Source organism: Anas acuta, chromosome 5, assembly GCF_963932015.1.
Source record: "Anas acuta chromosome 5, bAnaAcu1.1, whole genome shotgun sequence".
Lineage (NCBI taxonomy): Eukaryota > Metazoa > Chordata > Aves > Anseriformes > Anatidae > Anas > Anas acuta.
In genome coordinates this window covers 7,296,731-7,320,452 of record NC_088983.1, presented here as the reverse complement: position 1 = coordinate 7,320,452, position 23,722 = coordinate 7,296,731, and the positions used below count along the sequence as shown (strand labels likewise).

General features: G+C 43.6%; 1 protein-coding gene across 1 annotated transcript in view; it reads right to left on the bottom strand.

The window, feature by feature from the left end:
* The window catches only part of RHOJ (ras homolog family member J), a 54,689-nt gene continuing 30,967 nt past the window's right edge, over window positions 1-23,722 (bottom strand). Inside the window, exons 2-5 of the mRNA XM_068682496.1 lie at window positions 13,424-13,482; window positions 9,465-9,629; window positions 8,132-8,227; window positions 1-7,563 (exon numbers count right to left, since the gene is read on the bottom strand). Of these exons, the coding sequence (XP_068538597.1) occupies window positions 7,417-7,563; window positions 8,132-8,227; window positions 9,465-9,629; window positions 13,424-13,482 (467 nt within the window). The 3' untranslated portion in view covers window positions 1-7,416. The remainder of the gene's footprint in view (window positions 7,564-8,131; window positions 8,228-9,464; window positions 9,630-13,423; window positions 13,483-23,722) is intronic.

The window sequence follows — 23,722 nt, the reverse complement described above, 5'->3', positions numbered from 1 at the left end:
TACTTAGTAATACATTTATTTTGTTAAAATAAACTATGTACAATAGAGGCTATTAATATGCAGTTACAATATACAATAATTACATGTTTAAAAGAGGATAAGCAAAAGAGTACAGAATCATGTGCAGTAAATAGGAAACTAATACTGTTTACATGATTTTTAAAATATGCAAAACAATTGCTGGAAAACTGTATTGCTTTGACTTGAATTTTGAAGACTTGGTTCATCATTAGAAAGAGATAGGCACTCAGAAGTCAGACATAACTTTTTAGTACTCATCCTTTGGTTTTACCAGACCCATACTCCAGAGATATTGCACGTAGCAACTTTTAAGAGAGGAAACTTCAGTTGCTCACATCAAGTAAATGATGCTCTTTCTTAACTGGCTAAGAGCTGATGGATGATGTGTTAGGCTCTGATTTGGGCTGAGGTCATTGCATTTGCTTCATGAAAAAAATCAATGAGAATAACTTGTTGCACTGTATCTGTAAGTATTGCTGAAGTACTACGCTAAAAGAAAGGAAAGAAAATGTTCTTGTCTTTGTGTTCTCAGGGAAGCAGAGAATCTCTTTGCAGCGAAATGCCTGTACGTAACAAGTGCGTCAACATCATGACAGGTTCGACTGGATTCAGTTATCCTTGCACTCGAGGACAGTCCAGGTCTGTCTCCCTGCTCTTCCTCTCTGCAGCCTTCCTCTTTGAAGCCCTCCTTTTCACAAGGGGGAGGCTTGGGGCTGTGGCAGCACGGCTGCTGTGCTGTGCCCTGCTCTGTGGCACATCCCACCCGGCAGCCTGGGCTCACCATCTCAGGTCACTGCTGCTGAGGAGTGGAGATGACTGCGGCAGTGTCTTTCCTCTCTCACAAAGCTTTACGTTAATGCTTGTTAAAGGGTTAATATTTACAGGTTTGGGGAAAGTTTGGGCTCGTTTACTCCATATCGACAGGGTGGTTCGGTGCCTGCCGGTTCAGTAACGTTGTTAGAGCAGCTGCCTGTTTTGGGGAAGTGTGCTGGGAGAGACGGTATGACAGTCACACTGTGGACACGGCTTACGTCCAAACTACTCTGACAGACATCAGACAAAAATTTCTACACGCTATCAGTACAAATAACTGTTGTGCTGGACGATCTGGAAACTGTAGACTGGCGACAACTGTTTGCTGTGAATTCATTAGCCTCTGATCAAAGTCAGAATTTGCCAGAGCTGCTATCAGCGAGAGCTCAAAGTGATCTTTGGCACAACCAAATGCAAAATTCAATCTGGCGTGCTGAATGCTACCACTCCACTGGGATGAGATGAAATTTAATGACAGCAATGAGTGCAGTGTCAAACTCAGCAAAGATACCTATTTGTCTTGATACTACACTGCTAATGTAATCATTTTCATCTTTGGCTGCAGTAATGGTTGAAAGCAGGAGTTACAAATCCAGTCTCCAGAGCTTGAGCTTAAGATCAGATCAGATCAAAGTCTCCAGATGCCTAACTTCTTTAGGGAGTCAACAACCAGCAGCCAAAATGTATAGCAGATTCTTGGACCCGGCTCAGTGTATCTGTGTGCTCAAAGCTTGGGCAGCCACAGTAATAGGGCAGACAAAAAGGAATCAAGAAGATGCTCAAATGCTTTCCATGTTAGTCATGTGTGGACCCCACTGAAATTTTCCGTTGTCTTCATGAGAAATTAAGCTGAAACACAGCACCTTTGAAAATCGCAACCTGAAATTATAGTTAAGAGATACAGCCAACCGCTATGGCATTACGGTCTGAATGTTCTGGAAGGAGCAGAGGGGGGATCATGCTCAAAATTATTTTTATTAGCACGTGTTTTCAAAGTCAGAGAGACCTTTAACCATTGATCGCAGTTCATATGAGCTTGTCCCTCTGCGTTATGTGGGTTTGTGAGCTCATTTTGCTCTTGTAGTGAGGTTCTGACTCCCTTTGTTGTTCTGTTGGGGCTCCTGTAACTACCTGGGAAAAAATAAATTCTTGTTCACAAGTTTCTGAAAGCTTTAACTGAAACAAAGAAAGTAGAATGAAAAAAAAATACCATCCTTGTTATGGGCACCCCCTTAATATCTTAAAATGAAATTTACATTTCAGGATCAAGCTGACTGTTACTCTGGACCCTGATTTTGCAGCTATTCGTGTTTTGTTTTGATAGGTGAGGAGAGCTGAGATCACAAGGCACTATTGAAGTCAGTGGGAGGCTTTTTCCTGCCCTCAGAGGGTCTTTATTCACTAAGAGGAAAATAGGCATTTATAGTAGAGGCTTGTTTTCATTTTTACACAGAGCACAACTGTGTCCGGAAATTATCTGACATAGGTTGCTCCGTGCTCACCTCCTGGCACAGTGAAAACTCCTCTAGTCCTGTAGAGATGTGAACCAAGAAAATATTCTATATTTTCCAGATAAATACGGAAGCAGGATGAAACAAATCACACATACTCTTTAGGCAAAAGGAAAATACAGGAGCAATGCATATGCCGCCAGATCCCTGAATTCAACCTGTTCATTAAACAAATGGTTCCTGGGCTTAAATGAACATATGTTGTATTGCTGCAGCGGAGAAGGCACATTTGCCTTCTCCATTTGTGTTTGTGTTTCAGACCAACCTGCCTTGAGACTGATGCCATTGCAATTTATTTTTAATCTGGAGGAGGTTTCAGTGCTGTGAATCAGGAGGTATTTGCTGTGCCGCTGGGAAAAAAAAAAAAGCTGAAGAAAAGGTCATGGACTACAAGTAAGCTTTCATATCTGAATTAGAGGGATGTTTTTGTAAGGAAGTGCCAGCTCCCGTGGTGAAAATACATCTGCTAGACACATACTCTCGGTGTAATTGGCCAATGTATCCCTTGCTGTGTACAGCACTGGGTGTGATGAAGGGAGGCAGTGGTAGAAATTGTTTGCAGGAACTTCTACAACGTTTTCCAAGCTCCTGTAAAGGGCTCTCACTTTGGGTCTCCAGAGTCTTGGGACAGTATCTTGGATGAGATCTCGACAGCTGTGTTTGTTTTGAACTGAAGCAGTGCTTTAAAAGAGAAGAAAGGTGAGAAGTATCAGTGACAGCTGCTGAAATGATTGTTTCAGTGGTCCTGCTGGACTCTGTGTGAATTCTGCAGCTCCTACTTAGCACGAGAGGCTTCCTTTCTTGCCTACACCAACCCTTTGTGTCAGGCACTCTCCCGGTGTATTGATGGTGGAGAAGATTAGTGGCAGGTTCAGCAGGTGTCGAAGTCGAGGGAAAGGCCCACATTGTGCCTTTGGCACTAATTAAGCCTAATTCGAGGCAGCATGAGACAAAATCTTTTTGTTTCTCAGTCTGATGCAATTGATTGTTCTTTGTGAGCTACGCACTGCTGTGACAGGAGGTGTTCGCAGGGCAGGGAGGGAAGGTCTGGGAGTGTTTGGCATGCAGGACAGTCAGGGGGAGCTCAGCTTGGGAACTGCTCCCCTCCGTTCCTGGAGGATAGAAGCACACGGGGCTTACATCTGGCTGAACAAATGCTCTTGTATTGCACTGCGTAGTGTTGGAGCTTTGTTTCCACATCTTTCTTTGTCAGAGAAATTCAGGTTAACAACTCCCGATAGAACATCAAGGTTTCAGAAGAGGCCAAAGGAGATGGGTTTTCTAGGATCTAGCAGACTTCTTTTAAGTTGTGAGTGCATTAGGAATGGCAGCAGACTATTAGCAGGGGCAGCTCCGTCAGGAAAGGCTTTGACATCGTTTGCATTAAAAGGACACTGTCAAATAGGTTCCTGGGATGGTTTATAGCCTTTATACTGCCCTGCTTCTGCTCCTTTGAAGGTGAAGTCAGGGTCTGATTTCCAGCTTGTCTTACAATGAGAAAACCTATCTCCTTTCAGCTGGCAATCATTTATTGATTTTCTTTTCTTGTTACTAATGGTGCTTGAAAATAACTTGAAGTTTATATCTGCTGCCTTATGCCTGTGCTTGCACTGTGCCTGGTGTTTTGATATTTCTGAAAATAGGCTTTGCTGCCTGTTCACACACCATCTGTTGGCTTTTAGGAAAGGTATTAGGTATGACTTGCCAGATAGTCAATGAGTCTCCTGGCATCTGTCTACAATGCCTTTCTGAAGCCTGTTGCCCTGTGTTATTCCATCCTCTCCAAAACAGAAGGATATCAGGGCAGATCCTTGAAAAAATGTCACATTTGCATGGATAAATGTGTGTACATAACACAGACCTAATGTTTAGGGGACCTGCGTTAGCCGTGTCTATTTAAAAAAAACCACAATTATTTATGTTGGAAGTGAAATTAAAAATAAAAGGAGTACAGAGGTGATTTCTTAGTGGATTGTGACCACCTTCCCTCATTTCCAGCTCCCAAATGTCAAATTTTGGTTACAATCAGCTTGAAAAACTTATAACTGTACTGCTTCACAAACTTATGCACTTCATTTTGTAAATATGAATAAAACCCTGGTTAGTCTTAATATTTTTACATGTATCTGCTTTCACAGCTATGTGATGATTTCTGCAGGTTGCTACAGTTTAATACATTAGGATAGGAGCATTTTAGCTTCTATATCACCATATGATTTTTTAGTTAATTTTCCTCAAACCACTGTAGTTACATTGGCGCGACAACTTCCTATTTGATTTTTGATTTTATGTGGCTATCCTATGCCATCCCTTAATAGGCAGCCCTGATACTAGGTGGCACACAGAAATATCATTTCAGTATTGTGGCTTTCTCTGATGCATGCCGGGAATGCTATATTGCACTTTGCCAGTGTGCTCATTATTTTGCGATAAGCTCAGCTGTCAGTCTGGATTTTTGTTTCCTCTGTATTTTGTGAAGCTCTAAGAATATCTGGCAGCTCCAACCTGAGTGTTTGCATTGCACTTCAGCTACAGCAGACTTCACTTACTTCAACCCGAGACTTGTGTACAGGCTAGTGCTCTACAGCAGCCTACATCAGCTGTAACAAAATCATCACCTATTTATTTTCCACTGAAGCAAAGAGCAGCACACTGGAAGCTCTAATTGTTTTCTCTGATATCTGTTGAAACCTTTTTTTTTTTTTTTTTTTTCTTCCCCAGTGGACTTTTAGTCACTCCTAGTTTCCCTAATAGTCTTCCAATACCTTTTTACACCTTATAGTTGAGCTGATTGCTGGTGTCCCAGCTGTGTGATTGCTCACTGCTACACGTGTTGGGACAGCAGCACAGCCTCTGCGGCATGACATGAGCTCCTTCACCAGGCTTCAGCTCTGTCCTCGCTCTGAGCTGTGTTGTATCAGGCAGTCCATTGGAAGCAAATGTCTGGGACATAATAGAATCAAATGTAATGTATGTAGGGTTAAGGCCAGCAGTAAGGAATTTTTTTTTTTTTTTTTTTGTATAGCTTTGAATTAGTGCAACTTTGTTTTCATCCACACTTGTGTGCAGCAAGGAAGAGGTGGTGAGTAAAAGCCAGCTGTGTGAGAGCAGCAAGGCACTTAGCCCAGATTTGATCGCTCTTTTCACTGAAAAACATTGATCTCCACTTAGAAATGTTTTGAGGTGTCTGATCTGGTTTCTGTCAGTGTCCATGTCAAATAAAATTCATGCTAGAGTGAAAGCAGGAGCTTGGGTCCATAATCTTCAATGGGTGCAGGACTGGGCACTGCAGCATGCTCATTCCCTTCTCTGCACCAATGGTGAAGTTCCTATGATCCTGCTGAAGTCATTGATTCCTCAGATTAACACTGGGTCTATAATTCAGCACTGATGACAAGGGTTTTCTGGTTGCCTGTGTGCACTCAGCCACATCACAGTGCTTCTGGAGAGGAGTGGGGCAAGGGGGCCCAGTACACGCCGGGGGGTACTCTTCTGTTAGCTGCTTACTCTGAGCACTTCTGGGATCACTAACTGCAGGTGCTGCTTTTGCAAGGAGTTACATCTGAGGTCTCAAAATCTGCATTTGCTGGCACTGTGATTTTCTGCTTGGCAAATGAAATCCACAACAAAACAGTCTCATGTTACTGCCAGGGTACCCGAAGGCAGATCCCCTTTGAGTTTGCCTCTGAGCATCTATGTTGCTGTGAAGTGCAAACGTACAGGCTCCCTGGAGAGGCTTTAGAGTAAAGCACACTTTTTTTTTTCAACAGCACAGGGAACTTACAGGCAGCTTGTGCTCCCTCCAGGTCTGCACTTCCCACCTCTGTGCTGTGGGCTGCAGCCCATCATCCGCAGCCTGCCGGAGAGTCCGCTCCTGAGGACTGCGACTTGACCAGCACTTACCATAAGGAGAACGGAAAGTGGGAGCAAGGAAAGAAGTAATGAGTGAGAGGAGGGGGAACTACAGTAAATCACTGTGTTTATAACTCTGCTTTGGTAAGTTTTTTTTACATGAGATACTCTAAAAAAATCTTAAGGCACTTGGATCACCTTAAAGCACTTGAGATCAGCATGACCTTTGGCTTTTTGGTTTTTGCTATTTTCATCTGCTGGGTGAGATGCGGAAATCCAGCTGATCTATAAGGTAATTTTTCAGTTGCCATGGCAACGTGTCTCTTTCATGTTCTCACTTTGGAGAGGCGATTGTCGCATGCTGGGATTTCATGTCTAGGGCAATACTCTTTGGTGGCAGAACGTCTTTGTTTCAGTACGTAAATGCTACAACTCTGTTCTTCCTTTCCCAGCTTATGGAAACGTGGCTCAGCCTGAACATTCCCCTGTAAAAATACAGTTACTTGCATTTTTAAGTTGTAAGAACATTCCTTAAGTCTGGAGGTAAATGTTGATCCATTTTGATAGCTTGGGTGCAGCAACATACGGACGCTGTGAACTTTCACCATTAAGTGAAAATAAACTGAATCACTCCACCTTTGCTTCCATGTAGTTTGAACAAACTGAAGTATATCCTGACCTAGCGAGCTTTAAAAAAGAAAAAGTAATTTAAAAGTACTTCCTACCTATAGTGTACATCTTACATATTAGATTTCTACAGATCTCCATGTGCTTTCAGTCAGTTCAGATTCAATTCCTATGTACTGTAAATTCCTAATTTTGATCAATACTTGCTTAAGGCCACAAACGGAATTTCTCCTGTTTCTTTTACCACCTTTAATTCCTTGTTTGTTTTTTTGCTTGTTTTCCAAACACCTTCCCCTTATCCCTAAGGTGAAGAAGAGTCGAGCAGGAGCAGGCATCCTGGTTTCTGTTGGCTCAGCGCAGTCTGCAGCAGTGGGAACAGGCTGCGTATGGCTCTGGAGGTTTAGGAAAGCACATAGACATGAGATGGCCTAGCGTGATACAGCTTGGAGGTTTCACAGAATGGAGGGCTCCTCTTTTGGTAAAAAGGACCCTTTTCTGGTCATGTTCCCCATTTCAGTTGCATGTGACTTTCATTGCCTTTCTAACCTGCTTGGTTTCACTGAACTCATCTCACTTGTCTTTCCAAGTGGCTTCACAAAATGGTGCAGCAGCGGTGGCACTTTGCACAACGCTTCTTCTTCTTCTTGGGATGGAAAATGGTCAGGATTGCTTCATCGAAGACAGTCTTAAGGCCTTTCTGCGTGAGCGCAGAGCACTCCAGGTAGCATTGTGCTCCGATCTGAAAGAGGAGAGAGAAGTGAGCACCCACTGTTGGCAGAGGCAGAGTGACCCCGTTCCAGCATCTTTGTATGTCCAGGTGTCCTAACCATCAGAAAGGGAGGTGAGATTCTTGCTAGGTTTATATCTGTCTGCCTGTGGGATTGAAGGACAAACTCAGTGGTCATTCTGAGCAAGAGCAGGGATGATTAGGAACACCTGTGTCTCACAGGGGTTTAAAGGAGCATGGAAATGCCCTGCAGGGCCCTCCAGAGATGGAGGGGGGCTGCACCTGTGTCCTCCTGCTGAACTTCTGGACCAGGGGCTTGGCTTCCCAACTGTGCAGCAGGGGGTCTTGAGGAGGTGCTGTCTTAATAGCATCTACCAAGTGTAGTCTAATTTATCAGTGTGAAAAAGACCTGCTCTGTCCTTGTGTTGTTGCTACCAAGCGTGGGGAAATGCAAGTTCCAGAGCACTGGATCTCTGGCTGGGACCAACCAACAAACATGGGGGAGCTTGCCTTGAATGAAAGACACCCAGCGGAAAGCTGTGATCGATCAATTTCCTGGGACCCCAGCAAAATGTGTTACCTCCTTAGCCAGCTTCACTCCGTGCTCGTAGGTGAGTGGTTTCTCCTTCATGTAAAGCAGCCGAGCCAAAGTTTTGGGATCATCTCGAAGATCAATCTAGCAGAAAATACACAAACCCCATGCTCTGTAGCACCTTGCTGTAATTCTTGAAAGAGATATCTATAGATTTACAAACCCATTATGTCTTCTCAGCCTCACATGATAATTAAAAAAATGAATTATATATTTTTTTCCTTTTATTTTTCTCTTTAAATTTTCTGTTTAACATGAACTAGTTCTCATTGGCCATTTATCAGGGCACAGCTCAGGTGCAGCGCAGGAAAGATGCATTTCTCAGTGGCTTTCACTATGTATCTTGGAAAGGGTGGTAGAAGCCTGAGCCACGTTGGAAAGGGAGGCTGCTGTGATCCTGCACTGCATCACCTGTAAAACGCCGTGACAGACCAGACACACACAGCTCTAGCTGGCTGAATTGAAACAAAATCCTTTATTTCCATGGAAAATATCAAAGTGAAATGTTCTGGCATTTCAGACCCATCCATTGTTAGAGCACGTGTTCCAAAGGATAATACTAATATTTTAAAATTGGTGTTTTAGATTAGTCCAGTGTTTGAAACAGTTTGAAAACTAAGCCAGTGTTTGAATAACTGGACTTTGCTATGGCATGAAGATTTTGGTTTTGCCCAGAGTTTGATCTCTTTCTTTGATTTGGCTTAGGTAACTCTCTGATGTTTGGACATTTTCCAGGCTGTAGTATACCTGCTCCAAACCCATGTTTAAGGCATTTTCATTTGACTGATAGATTCACAGGTTTTAAGGCTGAAATGGAGTGTTCTGATAATTCAGTCTAACATCCACTAAAGCACAAGAGGGATGATGAGTCAGTAATTATGGTGTTGATGTAAGGCATGAGGGAGGCTGTTTCCGTCCCTTGTCTCCAAGTAAGTTGTTTGGTTAATTATTCCCTTTCTTTAAATTTAGTTTAAAGTTTAGCTTCTGCTTCCAACTATAGATTTTGATGTGTGTGTGTTGTGTTTTTTTTTCCCCTGCCAGAAATCTTGTCTCCCTATAGGTATTTATACATTGAGACCACATTAACATAGATGTGAATAAAGAGATAGGATGAGTTTTGCCAGTTGTGACTAGCACAAAAGGACATCTGCATTTTGGATTCCATTCTCAGTCCCTGAGTTTTCTTCTAATGCTGAAGGCTGCCTGACTTTCACAGAAGAAGTTAAATAGGAAGCCTTTCCAGAGAGCTCAGCCTCCACCCCCTGGCTCAGAGGTTGTGAGGACCCCTGCGACAGCCGGCGGTGCCCCAAAGAAGCATTACCTGTGTTCCTATGAGGACGTAAGGCACATTGGGCATGCAGACTTTCAGCTCAGGGACCCACTCCTCCTGGACGTTGTGGTACGAGGCAGGGTTCACCACCGAGAAGCAGATCAAGAACACGTCCGTGTTGGGGTAGGACAGGGGTCTCAGCTGGTTGTAGTCCTCCTGCAAGGGGAGAATGGGAAGTGTGTTATGGGATGGGGGATAACTGTGGGTGGGGGCAGCCCTGGTTTACAGCCCTGGCTGCAAATTCCCTGCTGTGCTCTGCACACTTCAAGGGACAGCACGTTTCTGACTGGATTTAGTTAAAAGTCATCCTCCCTTTGACCCAACCAAGGGGAAGAACTTTGTTTGTTTGTTTGTTTGTTTGTTTTTCTGGAGCTGTTTGAAATTGTTGAAATCGGAATACTTTATCTGAGACCTCTGTCCTTCAGTGAGGATGCTCCCTTGGGGAAATCAGGTGGTGGAGATAACCTGCTGCTTTCTTCAAGCCAGAGTGTTTGTTGAATAACCTGTCTCACCAGCATCACAGAAAGGCTTGGTTTGAAGAAGGATTTACATGGTAAGAGGATGTGTTTGGACATATCAGCCAAGAAAGGGTGGATATCTAGGTACAGGGAACGGCAGGAAAGGAAAACCAGAGACACTGGTGGGACCATTGGATACTGAAGCTACGAAGTTTGTTATGTCAGTGTGGGCTGATGCTCAGTGCCTGGCAAAGTCCTTTCCTGTGTGCTTTCAGTTTAATCACTGCAAATCAGCCTCCTGAAATAGCCACGTGGTGGCAGCAAGCCCTCGAGGAATCTTGATTCAAAATTTTTTTTGGAAAGAAATTGGCTAAAGGTAAGCAGTTTCCATATTCCAGACGTGTCTAATTAGAGGGGCCGGGACTTACTGTACCATTAAAATAACGAACTAAAAGCCACGAGTGCTCTGCCTAGCGGTGCCAGCTACAGAAGTGTGCATTTAACTGGAGTTTGCTTGTTCCTCCAGAGCCCCCAAAATATCCTTTTTCAGGAGGAAAGGATATTCCTTATTCCTGATAAACCTTCTTGATTTGTGCTAGCAGCACAGAGCCCTGTATAAACCATAAGGAGGGACAGCCACCTGTCACATAGCGGAGGTCAGGGCGCACCAGAGCTCTTATGGATGTGCTAATGCACAAGCACAGATGTCATGAGTATGAGTTGACCCCATGCATCCCCGTCTCTAGGCTGCAGAAGCCTCCAGAGCACATCAGGTGAGGACCCTGTCTCTGTTCCTGCTCACTCTGCTACAGGGGAAGGCTGCAAAACCTTGCAACAGACCTTTATGAAATACAGCACATCAGGACCATTTCTCTTTCAGAGACAGCTTGTTGTTGAAGTCAACCAATTAAATAGTGTAAAAAAGGCACTGGATGTTTGCCTGGGTTCAGGGCATATCTGGAGGTGTTGCAGCTAGCGATAGTGATGTTTGGGAAGGGATGTGAGTCTTCATGCACGTGGGCTGTAGCTAATCATTAATTTGTTTCACTGGCTCATGCTTGCATTTTTCTGGCTGTTGTTTGGAGAATGCAGGGCTTCCCGCCACACTGCCTGGCTACTGGTTTGGCATGGAAAGGCCAGCGCCAGGCCTGGCCTTGCTCTTAGGTTCCTGTGGCTTGCTGTGCCCGAGAAAGTTCAGCAAAACTTGTATTTTATTTATTTATTTTTTACTTTTTTTTTTTCCCCCCGCTGTTTTTTTTTTTTAAATTGCTGTTGTTTTTGTTTGTTTATTTGATCCCTCTGCATACACTTACTGCCATTAAAGCACTCCACACCTGAGTCCAGCTTGTAGAAAAAAAAAAGAAATAGAAAAGTAATTTTTTTTTTTCTTCCTAGGACTTTTGTGCCAGGGAAGCAGAAAACCAGATACCCCAGATCTGGGGTCCCTGCCAGCTCTCCCTCCAGGCTGACAGAGGGTCCTGCTGCAGGAGTACATTCTCCAATTGTTATTTCATTAGCATGTGTTTTATAGCATTGTAACGGCAAGTGCTATTTTTGGCTATGACTTCACACCAATGCCTTTGGAAAGCCACACAGCACAAGGAGAAGGAGGGAGGAAACAACCCAGATGATCTGTCGTTATAGCTTGAGCATGTGGGAAGCATCATCCCTCCAGCCTCCACGCAGATACAATCTAGTCATCGAGAAGTGATTCACACTCCAAGTTTTGACTAGATGGCCACGTCTGCTGGACTCAAGTCTGAGATGGAAATGATCCCAAGGAGCTGGAAATGTCACCTGGAGGCAGGTGGTGCTCTGGCTAGTTTGAAGCAGGAGATGGCAAGATGACTGTGGAGGGACGGAGGGAGGGGTGAGGTTTGTCAGCCAAACGGATTTATGTTTTTTTTTGGCTCAGAAGGACAAATAAGAGGATGTGTTGCTGAGGAAGTGGGTGGCAGGTGGAAGTGTCAGCCCTTCAAAACACACAGAAATATTAAGGCACTGGGTAAAATCTGACTGAGATCTGAATATAACTCCAGTCTCATTTGCAGGGGCTTGCAGAGCTGCCAGATCATGACAGACACTCTCAGAGCTCCGCGTTTGTGAGTGCAGAAAAGAAAGTTGCACAAGCACTTCTCAAATTTCTGATGCAGGACAAGGACTTGGTTCTTATTTTAGGTCTGGCTTTTGGATTGTCTGTTTGCACCTTGAAAACAGAAGGGGTGAGTGGACTGTAACTAGCATGGAGCTAGCCATGAAGTGACCTCTGCTGCCTACAGACACAATGATAGGAATAAAACAATGCAAAACGCAGAGCATAAAGTCCTGAGCTCTGCTGAGTACAGCTTTTTCTGGAAGTGATAGTCTGTTGTGATGCAGTTTTTGACCTCTCTACATACTGCTGTGAAGTACAGCCTGTAACGAGTGGCCTTTGGCTGACAGGAGAGTCTCCTTCTGCATGGTTTATGAATTTCATAGCAGTCGTGGACAAAAACATGCAGATAAGGAGTGCTCCTGAATGCAGAGCCCAGCACCCTGAGCTGCTCTGTCCCAATTGCAACCCCCCATATCTGCTTTCCTCTCCAGCTGCCTCCAGTGACAGCTCTGACAGGAGGAGCTGGTGGACATTCCCTGTCTGGGAATGACCCCCTCCCTCTCTCCCTGGCTGGCATTTTGGAGGTAGGAGAGGAAAATTTCATCGTGAACATGTTGTGCTCCTGGTACCTTCCCTTGCCCTTCTCCTGGCAGAGCAAGGCAGTGAGAAATTCTGCCCCCATATATCCAGGGGGTGAACGCAGCCCCCAGACCAGGGCTCTACTGCAGCCTCACAGTGCACCCACACTGCACCACAGCACAGGCAGTGGAAGCAGTAAAAACATCACATCTGCAAGTTAGCACGGGGTACAGGTTCTCCTGTAATGGACATCCTTGGCCTGGATGTCGGGATGCTGGGATGGGTGCCGAGCTGCCTGGGTTAACATTTAAAAAGATGATAGCTGGTGACCAATAGCCTGGTGCTATGTTATGTTAGTTTTCTGGTGTTGGAAACTGTAATTCTTCCCTGTATCTCCAATGCCACCATGTGGTAAGTGGACGAAAATACTGACTTTTGCAAAACGCTGTACCTGCTGTAGGGGATAGGTATATGGGAGGCTGAACAGCCTCATCAGGCTTTGTTTTTGGCCTAGACAAAATTCCGTCTTGGGGATGTGTGTATGTTTTACCGCTGAACCATAACGAAATCTATGTGTAAAATAACAAAAAGTAGGTCAGCAGTTCAACCATTACAGCTTTACATTTTTAATATATATTGTTAATGTTGAAATAAATTTTAACAGATTTAAATTATTCATATTTGTTAAGCAGACAAATATTTGTTAAACAAACAAACAAAAAACACAAAAGCACAACAGCACAAGCAGCAAAACCCAATATGCAACAGTAACAAACAAATCATGGGACAGGAAACATAAATGATCTGTAGTAGTTTACCTGCCCTGCAGTGTCGTAAAGTCCCAGCAAGTGCTGCTGTCCTCCCACAGTCACAGTTACTGAAAGAGAGAAGCAGAGAGATGCTGTTTATGCACAAGGCAGTGGACTCGTTTTTGTGACCTTTTAATCCTAAAATGCCCATACACCCCTGTGGTAGACATTGATGTGTATCTTACAGTATGCACCCTAAACCAAACGTATAGATTCAACCCAAATTGAAGGGCACCTAAAGTCACAACTAAAGCAAATGCTTCTGCAAAATTATTTGCTGCTGTGTCTGCAGCCACCAGATGATGCCCCCATGGTGCTAGGACTTAAAAGCAAAGGATTCACCTTACTGCTATGTGTTTGGTAGGTTTGTAATGGTTTGTTCAAAGTGGTTTTTATTCTTTTGTTTATTCCAGGCTGTGACACAGTGAAGCATTCAGAAAGGGGTGATGCTCAGTTGGTTTTGGAGGTGCAATGCCTGTCCTGTGTCATGCAATTACAGGTAAAATGTTAGTGCTTAACATGGAGATGTGTGATGGATGCTTTGAAGGACAGAGAGGAAGAGGAGCACTAATGCTTGCAGGGATGTTGAACAGATTCTGTTGCAGTTGAAGAGAAGCATGGCTTGGTTTAGTGATCACCCTCAGGATGTTTACTCCTTCAGCTGAAATCATGTTGGACTTCATTCTGAGCCCATCAGCATGGATGAAAATGTTTTGTTATCGCTTCTGAATGAACCCTGTTATTAGCTGATCTCTGTAATCAGGGTTATTTTGTGTCATGGGTATGATATGTATTGATGACATTTAGTTAACCAGTGAATCTCCTTAAGTCGTTACTACTCAACAGGAAAGAAGGGGGGAATCTGGTTCCACCCATTAACCAGTGGAAGATGTTAAACATTCATTAGGAAAGTTGCTCAAAATAACGTTACTCTCACAGCCCATGGACTGTTACTTGTTTTAAAGCATGAGGAACATAGAGTTACGACTTAGGGGAGGCCAAGACTGGCACCATTGTCTGATCACAACTTAATGAGGGCTGGGAAAGGTTTATAGTTACTTTTGCCGAAGAGGAGGTTTGAAAATGTCAGATTTTTTTTTTTAATTATTATTATTTTTTTAAGTGGTGAGAGCTTTGTAAGAGAAAAGCACCTACCAGTTTTTAGAATGTAATAGCTCCTAGACTGGCAAACAAAGTCCTGCTTGAAATCTCCTAGACTTGAAGTCTCTGTCAGTGTGTGTCGGACAGACCGATTATTCAGCAGCTTTACTTGCTTGCAAAGCGATGCGGTAATTTTGCAAGCACATATACAGAGCAAAACTGACATCCTGAATGTACAAAGGCTCAGCAAGGACCAGACTTGCTGAGGAGAGCACAACAGGCCACTATGGGGTCTGCCTTGTAATTGGAAAGAGGAGAAAGAGAAGATAGAAAAGGGTCCAAGTATTCTCCTTCAGCTCCTTGCTTTGGGAGGTTGCTTGTATGCAGTGCAACTCCTATTGGGAACTTGAAACTGGGCTAGGTGTTGACCATGGAGCTACCACAAATACATGAGGGCATGAGGTCCATGCCATGGGTGGAAGAGCCCAGGGTTGTAATTTTTGGTGGTGTTTAGGACTGCAAGTGAGCGTCAGTCGCACTGTCAGTCCTTGGTTGAATTTGTATGGAGTCTGCAGACCACCTCCAAAGCACCTCCATGTTCCAAAGCCCACCTCCACGTTCATGTGGCAGCTGTGTGGAGGTGCAGGTGGCCTAACCTTACCAGCTTTGTTTCTGATGCTGGCTAACCCTGAACGTAGGCAGAGTGAGCTGGGTTCTGCTTGCAGAAGATCAACTCAGATCTTCAGTGTTTTAAACACTGAGAAGTTACACTGAAATTCACTCAGGCTGATGTGAAGTTTTGCTGGCCCATCTCTTGGTGCCTTCTGACCAACAGAGCTACGTTGGCAAAAAGCCCCAGTGCAGATGCAAATTGCTCCCTTGCTGCGGGAGTTGGTATGGCTTGGAGACTAACCCTTTGGATAGCAGTCCAGGACATCTCTGATACGTGGCATATCCATAAGGATGTGCTGCAACGGTTCCTAGGTTATTTTCTGTGCTCTGTGGTCCATGAAATCATGGTGAATATTTCACAGTGGGTCTGTGGAGTCACACTGAACAGTTGCTGATAGTTTGCACACCTCAGTTTGGCTCTTGGTGGTATTCTGGAATGGCTGAGGTGGAATTAAGAGGTCAGTGGTGTCCTACCACTACTCTTCACCTACACAAAGGCTAAGAAATTTCAGAAAAATACACCACAGGTCTACCCAGCTTGCACATCACTTTTAATTCTCCTTAGAGCATCCTGCTGTGAATTTCTAGATGGCACCACACATTTCTTTTTCTTTTTTTCCCCATTTATCTTTGTATTTTTTTCTTGTTCCTTGTTCTAATCTATCTCATCACTGGAGGATATCCCACCTATGCACATCACCTCTCTAAGTTCACAGCTACGACCCCAGCAGAACAGTTTTGCTATCATAACTTCAGCAACAGCAAACTACTGTATTTGGATCCCTGGCTCCAAATGCAGAGGGGACCAAATGGTCCACACTGACAATTCAAGTAATTTCTGGCTCTTGCAACAGTGTTGTCTAGATTAATGTATTAGTGCTGAAATTTCTACCACAGCAAAACAAATGCCAAAATAAATGGGTTTTGCCTGTGAAAGCATCATGGTATTTTTATACTAAAAGTTTATCTGTCTGTCTTTGTCAGGCAGAAGACCATTCAGCATGTCCACTCGGTAGGTCATATTTATTAGCTGAGATTTTTCTGCTAGATCCGTAGGTCTTGCTTTTGGCTTTATCTTGGTTTACTCTTACTTACCCTGTCACTATCGTTTCCTGTTCTCCAGTGGCCAGGCCTATAGGAAGCCAACAGTGAATTCTTTTGCGGTCATGGGGGTAACATGGGCTCATTTACAGGCTTGTGATCTAAGTTTTATGAGTAGTCTTGGAGTAACCCGATAAATATGAACTCTTCTCGCCATTTACCGGCTGTTCTGATTTAAACAGATTGGTGAATCAGAGTGTGTATTATTAGGATTACAAACCTGGAAGACAATCTTACAGCATTTTGGTTGTATTGCACTTAAATGGCATGGCCTTTAACAGCAAGTACAGCGGGGTCAGCAATAAAACATGGCCAAATACTTCTGCAGCCCTGGTTCTGCTTTAGCTCCAGTTTGTGTGGCGTCAGACTACACAACAGTGCAGACATTTTCCTCCTTTCACTTGGTGGTTTTAACCAAGTGCAGGATGGGCAAAACAATGCTTTAAAAATGTTTGTTGAATCATAACTTGGCTAGGTATTGCTTGCTAGAGTTTGAGTGGCAATTTTGGGTCACCTCCAGGGCTTTGTTGCAGGTCTGTACCTGTTTTGTTTTTTTGTTTGTTTGTTTGTTTTTGTTTTGGTTTGTTTGTTTTGCTAATGGGCCTAAACAGGCTGTCCTGCTTGGAGGCCACAGCAGAAAGGTAGTGCTAGATGGAGTTGCTGGGCTGGGTCTGGTGTGTGGACACCGAACTGGTCTGAGCTTGGAAGCTCTGTTTTTAAGTAAATGATCTGTTTGGGGATAATCTGACCCTCTTTTTCAATGTTCTTGTGGCCTGTGTTTCTCCAGATTCACCTGTCAATGGTCAGTCTTTACCAAGCTCTTTCCCTGTTGTGTTTCATTTCCTTGCAGCAAAGCTCTTGCTACTTTGTGGGACTGAATCATGCCTTTGGAAGAACCCTTCAGCAATGCTCATGGTCTGCGCTGATGTAAATGGTCTGCAACCCTTCCAGAATCTCTTCTGCTTGATTAATGGCATGAAGCAACAAGTAAGTCTCTGGTATGACACCAAACTAGGATACAGTAGTTCAGATGCCCTTTGTATAGGTACAGGGAAGTGGACATGCACATCACGAGGAATTTTTCCATGCCTTTGAAATGCTTGCAGAATCGAAGGGTTGTGAAACCAGTAGTCAGCATATATGCCATAGTTTAGGCAATGTCTAATGTGATAGCACATGGGAGAAGTCATCTATTTATTCTAGTGCCTTACTGCCAACAAATTAAGGTCCAGCTGCTTTGGAGACAGATGCCAGGAGCCTGACAGCAAGCAGAGACAGCAGTACCTGCCTGGATGGAAAGACTTTCTCATTTTTTGGGGCAAATTATTCTGTCAAGCCTTGAATGGTCATAGGAGCCACCTTATGCCCTTGCTTTCAAGCTTTGACATTTAAATTTGTGTATTTTTCTGTTTACTGTGATCATACGTACCAGATGCATGTTACTTTACATAGACTAATGGACATCAGTATAACAACTACAATTCAGGTTGACCTGCTGAAAGCCCCAGTGTTTTTTTCCAGCTGGGGAAGAGGGTAAAAATCAATAAGATGGAAGAGCAGAAGTGCAGGTTTTTGTCAGCTGCAGTAGAATTTAGATGGAAGTTTTGAGTTCTTACTGTTTTAAGGGATGGGTAAACTCTTGACCAAAATTTTCATTTCTGGATAGAGATGTCTTCACAATGTATGCCTTACAGATTTCCTTTCACTTCCAAAGGCCCTTGTTCATGGAGGCCTTGCTCAAGAGGAAACAATACTGTCAACTTCAGCTTGTGCCCAGTTTCAGAATGCTACTGTAAACCAAACTTCTTTGTAAGTTGTCTTCTTATTTTAATTCATAATCCCTAAATTGGGGTCTTTATGGCTGAAATGTGAGGATCTTTTATGCTCCACTTAGGGTTCGAAACCCAAACATGCCTCAAAGACGTTTAGGTCTCTAATTCCCTTTGTTTCCCACAGCTAAGTAGCCACTGGGGCTACATGTTCCAGGCTTTAAAAAATAGCATTTTAGATATTCAACAAGAATACGAAGTCATTGTGGGTAGTGTGTCAAGTGCATTCATGAATCAAGGAGTAATGCTTTTAAAATAAAAAATAGTAGATTAGATCAGATATTAGTAAGAAATTCTTTACTGTGAGGGTGGTGAGGCTGTGGCACAGGCTGCCCAGAGAAGCTGTGGATGCCCCATCCTTGGAAGTGTTCAAGGTCAGACTGGATGGGGCTTTGAGCAATGTGGTCTAGTGGGAGGTGTCCCTGCCCATGGCAGGTGGGTTAGAACTATGTGATCTTTTAGGTCTCTTCCAACCCAAACCCTTCTGTGATTCTATGAACACACTCAGGGCAGATGAGAAGCAGTGTTACAAGACCCCTGGCTCACCCTGGGCCTGCAAGTGCCCCATGACTCAAGCCTGGGTCATTCTCTGCTCCCACATGTGTGCATTGTCTCCGGGAAATCAAGTCACACGTTGCTCATGGCATGTTCCCTAATTTCCTCCTTTGTGACAAACAAGATCTGATTACGGGAAAACTGATTTCTACTCAAACTTATTCTGCAACTTGAGTATATTCTTTCTGAAAGGAAAGCCAAAAGCATGTTGTTTTGCCCTGTAATTGGCCTAAATACTGTACTTTAGATGTAAATTGTACTAAATGCCTTTCTTTAATTACTCCTGTAATCATCTACTACCGGCTTGTACAGGCCTTTGCTAGCCAGCATTTTTCAAAAGAAGGGCTCTGAGTAAACCTCACCATTTGCTGTCACCTCGTCAATGGATGAGATCTATGTTCTGCTGAGCAAATATGTGTGCCCATCTGATATTTACAATATCTGAAAAACATTTCCAGTCTGCTCCCCGAGGTGGGAGCACAGAGAGGCCTCCAGGGCCAGGATTCAGCTGATTTTACTCAGTGGAGCTCTTGGTCTAATGAGGTGATGAAGAATTCGCTTTGTCTGTAGGCCATAGACATTTAGTGATTTTAAAGCCAGATAGGATTCATAGAATCATTTTTTCTGCTCTAAATAGCTTATCTAGTGTCTTCCTACAAGGCATATTTTCTTGTTCTTAGATCATTCCTGTAGCTCTATTCCAAATACTTTTTTTTCAAGCAGTCACTAGGATGAGACAGTGTGGTCTAGCAATAGTTTTACTAACAATCTAGCCAGCAGTAACATGACTTTCCCATTTCTACCTGTCATTCCTCAACTGCTGACATAAAGCTTGCATTGGTTGATTGTTCTCATTTTCTCATTATTTAATGAGTCTTGCAGTAGTTTTTTTTTCTTTTTTCTTTTCTTAAGGCCAAAGTCAAGTCATTCCTGGCTTTTCAGTATTTAGTATTTTTATTACTATTTAGTATTTTTAAGTCTGCAATTGCATGGAAAACCTGGAGACTATGACTCAAATGCCCTCTGAAGCTTCACAAGGTGGGAGGCAAATAGCCATGTGGAGTCCTTCAAAGTTCTAGTGGTATGGAAGTCAGTGTTACAGATTTTTGAAAGTCTGGGTTTCACTATGCAGAGACAAGCTTTGTCAGCAGGATGTTTCAGGTTCTTCTGGAAGCATCTGAGATGCAATATCTAAACATTTTTCAAAGTTCCCTTTCCAGGCACTCTAAACTGCCTCTAGGGATTGCTCTTCCCCTTGGGCTCTAATTTGTCTCATCTCCCCTGTGCTTAGGGTTGAGCAAAGACAGGCAGAAGGACATGTGCAACAAGCATCCCCTCTCCTCGAATGCCGTCTGCATCAGTTTTAGGACTCCAGTAGAATTAGTGGGAAAATGCCCAACCCTGACCTCCATTGCAGCTGCACTGGGAAAGCAGTCCAGCACCGAGTAACAGCTCTATTGTCCCATTCTGCAACAGGAATGGATTCATCCATACAGAGCCATCCCACGAAAAGATTTATGATTTACTTCATTTTGTTGTTTTTGTTTTATCATTTTGCGAAGAAAGAGGCCATAGATTAATAATGTGCACACAGCTCTCCACAGCTGTGTATTTGCTGTGCAGAGGCAGCTAACAGAAGAGAGGTACCGGTCCACCAATCACTTTTATTAAGAATCATAGAATCATAGAATGAATTCAAACAGCTGATATGAGGTGCTGCAAATCTTCCAAAGTGCATTGAGAAGATAGATTTCAGCGTTAGCCAACCTACATGACAAAGAACACAAAAGCAGTGGAAGTGGATTAGGAAGATCAAGCAGAGTGTTTCTGGTCCAGAAATGGTTGAAAGAAAATGGAAGTTCCCGACGCTTTCAGAACAAGCACAACACTAAAACATGAGCCAGCTTCTTCCCAGTCTGGGACATTACTTATTTATAGACAGCATGAATGAAGTTGATTTATTGGAATCATTGACCTCATTGTTTGTAAAATCAGCACTGGAGGATTTCCCCTGCTTCTCAGTAAGTTATTGCTCTGCTAATCAATCTTTGAACAAATTCATCTTTGCCAATAGCAGAATCCAAGGGGCTTTGGAGTCTCTGCAAGAAAAGCTGTGCCCAGTTCCTCCAGTAATACAGTCCTGAGGGAGCTGTTGGGACCTCAGTGTTGTGCAAAGCTGTGTTAGATGGAAACGACTACCATGATTGTAGTGCTTTGGGAACTGAGGAACAACTGACATCGTGTCTGAGAGTGTTTTGTTAGGTTTCATTCTGTCTAAATATAGGGCTCTGCACTGCAGCAGACTGATAGGTGCTTCCTGAGTAGTTCAGCTCCCTGTGCATCATCAGCTGTCCACATGGAAGGCAGTTCTGCTCCTGAGTTGTGAACTAGTAATAAGTGCTTAAGTTATTACTTAATGCACTAAATTTGCAGGCAAGCAGACTTTGTTGTGTGCACTTCGGTGATACTGTAGTTAAGGGTCTTTTTACTCTTTACTGAAAGTAATAGCTCTAAATCCAAGCAAATGTTAGACAGAGGAACAATGTAGCATTAAGTAGTATAAATAGAAAGAACCTGAACATATTATTAAAAATACTATGATCACTCCTAAACAATGAAGAATACTAGATGTCGTCGTAACCCTGATGGAGGGGAAGTGCCCTTCATGATATCATGCGGTTTTTGTGGCATTGAGACGAGTAAAAGAACAAAACTTTGGCTGTGACTGCAGTGTGAGCCTATCCAAAAAATGAAAGGCAGAATGTAGATTATTATCTATATCTGTATTTTTAGCTCTATGAAATATTTTTAAAGTTTCCATTACCATAGCACTGTGTCTAGGAATACATGTTTTGCTGGAGCTGGGGTTATGGCTCAAGTCAATAGCAGAGGCTATTGTAGTAGAGCTCTGAGATAATTAAGAGTTACTGATAATTGGAACAATCTTATTAGTATTCTAGCTGTCTGTGCTGACCTGTCTTGCAGAAGACCAGATGCCATGGCATTTTCATTTATTTTAACACAGATGAAGTCAGTCAAGGCTCTTTAAATCAGCTCTTTATTGAAACCTAATTCTGCAACGGATGTATTTGGAGTCTCTTAACAGTGATGCTGAGAGCATGGTAAGTAGAGCAAGGAGTGTGAATTTTTCTCCAGAGAGAGAAGGTGGGAACAAAGGGAGTGTTTGAGTGTTTGCTGAGTTCCTCTCTCCTGTCCGTGCATGGCAAAAGTCATTTCTCTAACTGCAATTGAGTGCTGGGGAAAAGACTATCTCCAAAGTTATGACAAGTATCTGGTTATCAAGGGAACATGAGACTTGATAAATCGCATTGGAATAAATGGAAGATTAGTGGCAAAATGAGACAAAGCTCACTGAAATGTGCGCAGGCAATTCACAGGTTGTTTCACAAAATAATTCCAGAGACTGTCTGCACGGTTGGTGGAATCAAGGCAGCTCTCTACTTCTTCTCTCCTTGCACTGCTCGAGGGTCAGAGCCAGATTTATTTATTTATTGTGCCTGAGAGGGAGAGAAAAGCAGTCTGGAGAGACAAAGCTCGCTAATAGCATCATCTGTTAGACACTGCTGTCTCCCTAAAAACAGTGACGATCTGCCATTGTCTCTGCTAGATGGCAGCAGGAGCTGAGCTAATGCTGATGGAAGGGCACAAAATCCAGAGATCCCAGGTGCTTGCTAAGAGGGACTTCAGCAAAGGCATTTTAATCCTCACCAGTGGGTTGCATTCTTTGAGGACTGAGGCTGACAAGTTGGGGATCTTTCATTTCTAGGAGTGCTGAAGAGTTCCTGGTTAAGAATGGCCAAGGAGCATCTTGGTGTGTGCTGGCCAAGCTGGTTCTCAGGGCCACCCCAAATTAATCAGCATTAGTAATTGTGGTAGAACAGCCAAGGAATGAAGTGCATGGAGCTGTATTTCCCAGAACAGCCTGATATCAGGGGAAATATAACTGACGTGCAGGAATACAAACCGGGAAGCAATCACCAGCTTGGCTGGTGTCTGTGCAGAGAGCCTGGGTCTCCTGTTGCTTACATGCAGGTGCCAGGGAAGCTGAGCAGATCTGCCTTGAGCTGGCTGCAGTACCTGATGCAAAGATGTGGGTTGTGATGGGCTGAGGTGTGTTCGGATGCTGAATTTGGGCACAGAGCCACATGGATGTCCCCAAGGCATCGCCACGTGCGTTTGAGCAAGTCCCCCACCATCAGACCTGTTCTGCTCAGCGAGCAAAGAGGTGCCTCAGGCATCAATCCAGGTTATGGCAGCATAATTAAAAACAGCATCTCTGGTGCTTGAAAATCAAGTACCTAATTCTGGGACTTTGGAGGGCCATGACAAAATTGCTGCTTTGTATTCCCAGCAACAAGGTTGGGAAACAAAAATTGTGCTTAGCTTCAGGTACCAAACTTCAGCTGCTGTTTGCCTGCAGCTTGCTAAGATCAGCCAAACATTTGTCCAGAAGTTCTAAACACACATGACTGAGGAAGCAGAAATGTTAAACACCATAAGCAGAAATCTTGGAAATATTTAAACTTTATGATAGGAAAACCTGAAGTTAGAAGTTTTTTTTTTTCTGTTTTTTTTTTTTTTTTTTTTTTTTTTCCTGCTCTCCCTTGGCTAGCATGGAGGTTTTAAACATTGGTAATGCTTTCTCTATATCCTGCTGAGATGTCTTCCACTTTCTTCTCAGTGTGGCAGCCGCTGCGGACAATGAACTGATTGTCATGTTGGAAAAACAACAGATGCAGATGGATGAAATGCCTGGTCTTAACCCTCTGCGTGTTTGTGTGTGCATACATGAGAGAAGGTGAGTGCAAACCTGAGCCTATGAGGTCCTTAGCCTTTATTCGAGTGTGATTGCACTCATATGAAGCAGAACGTGGAACAGAATGAGATCCAGCCCCCATAACCTCAGAAGGGTACTTCCCACCCTCGCATGTCTGTGGGATGTTTGGTGGCCTTTTCAGTGCAGGCTGGGTCTTGCAGGACCCAGCTGTGTAGTGGCTGCAGCCCAGCACTGGATGTGCAGAAGGGGATC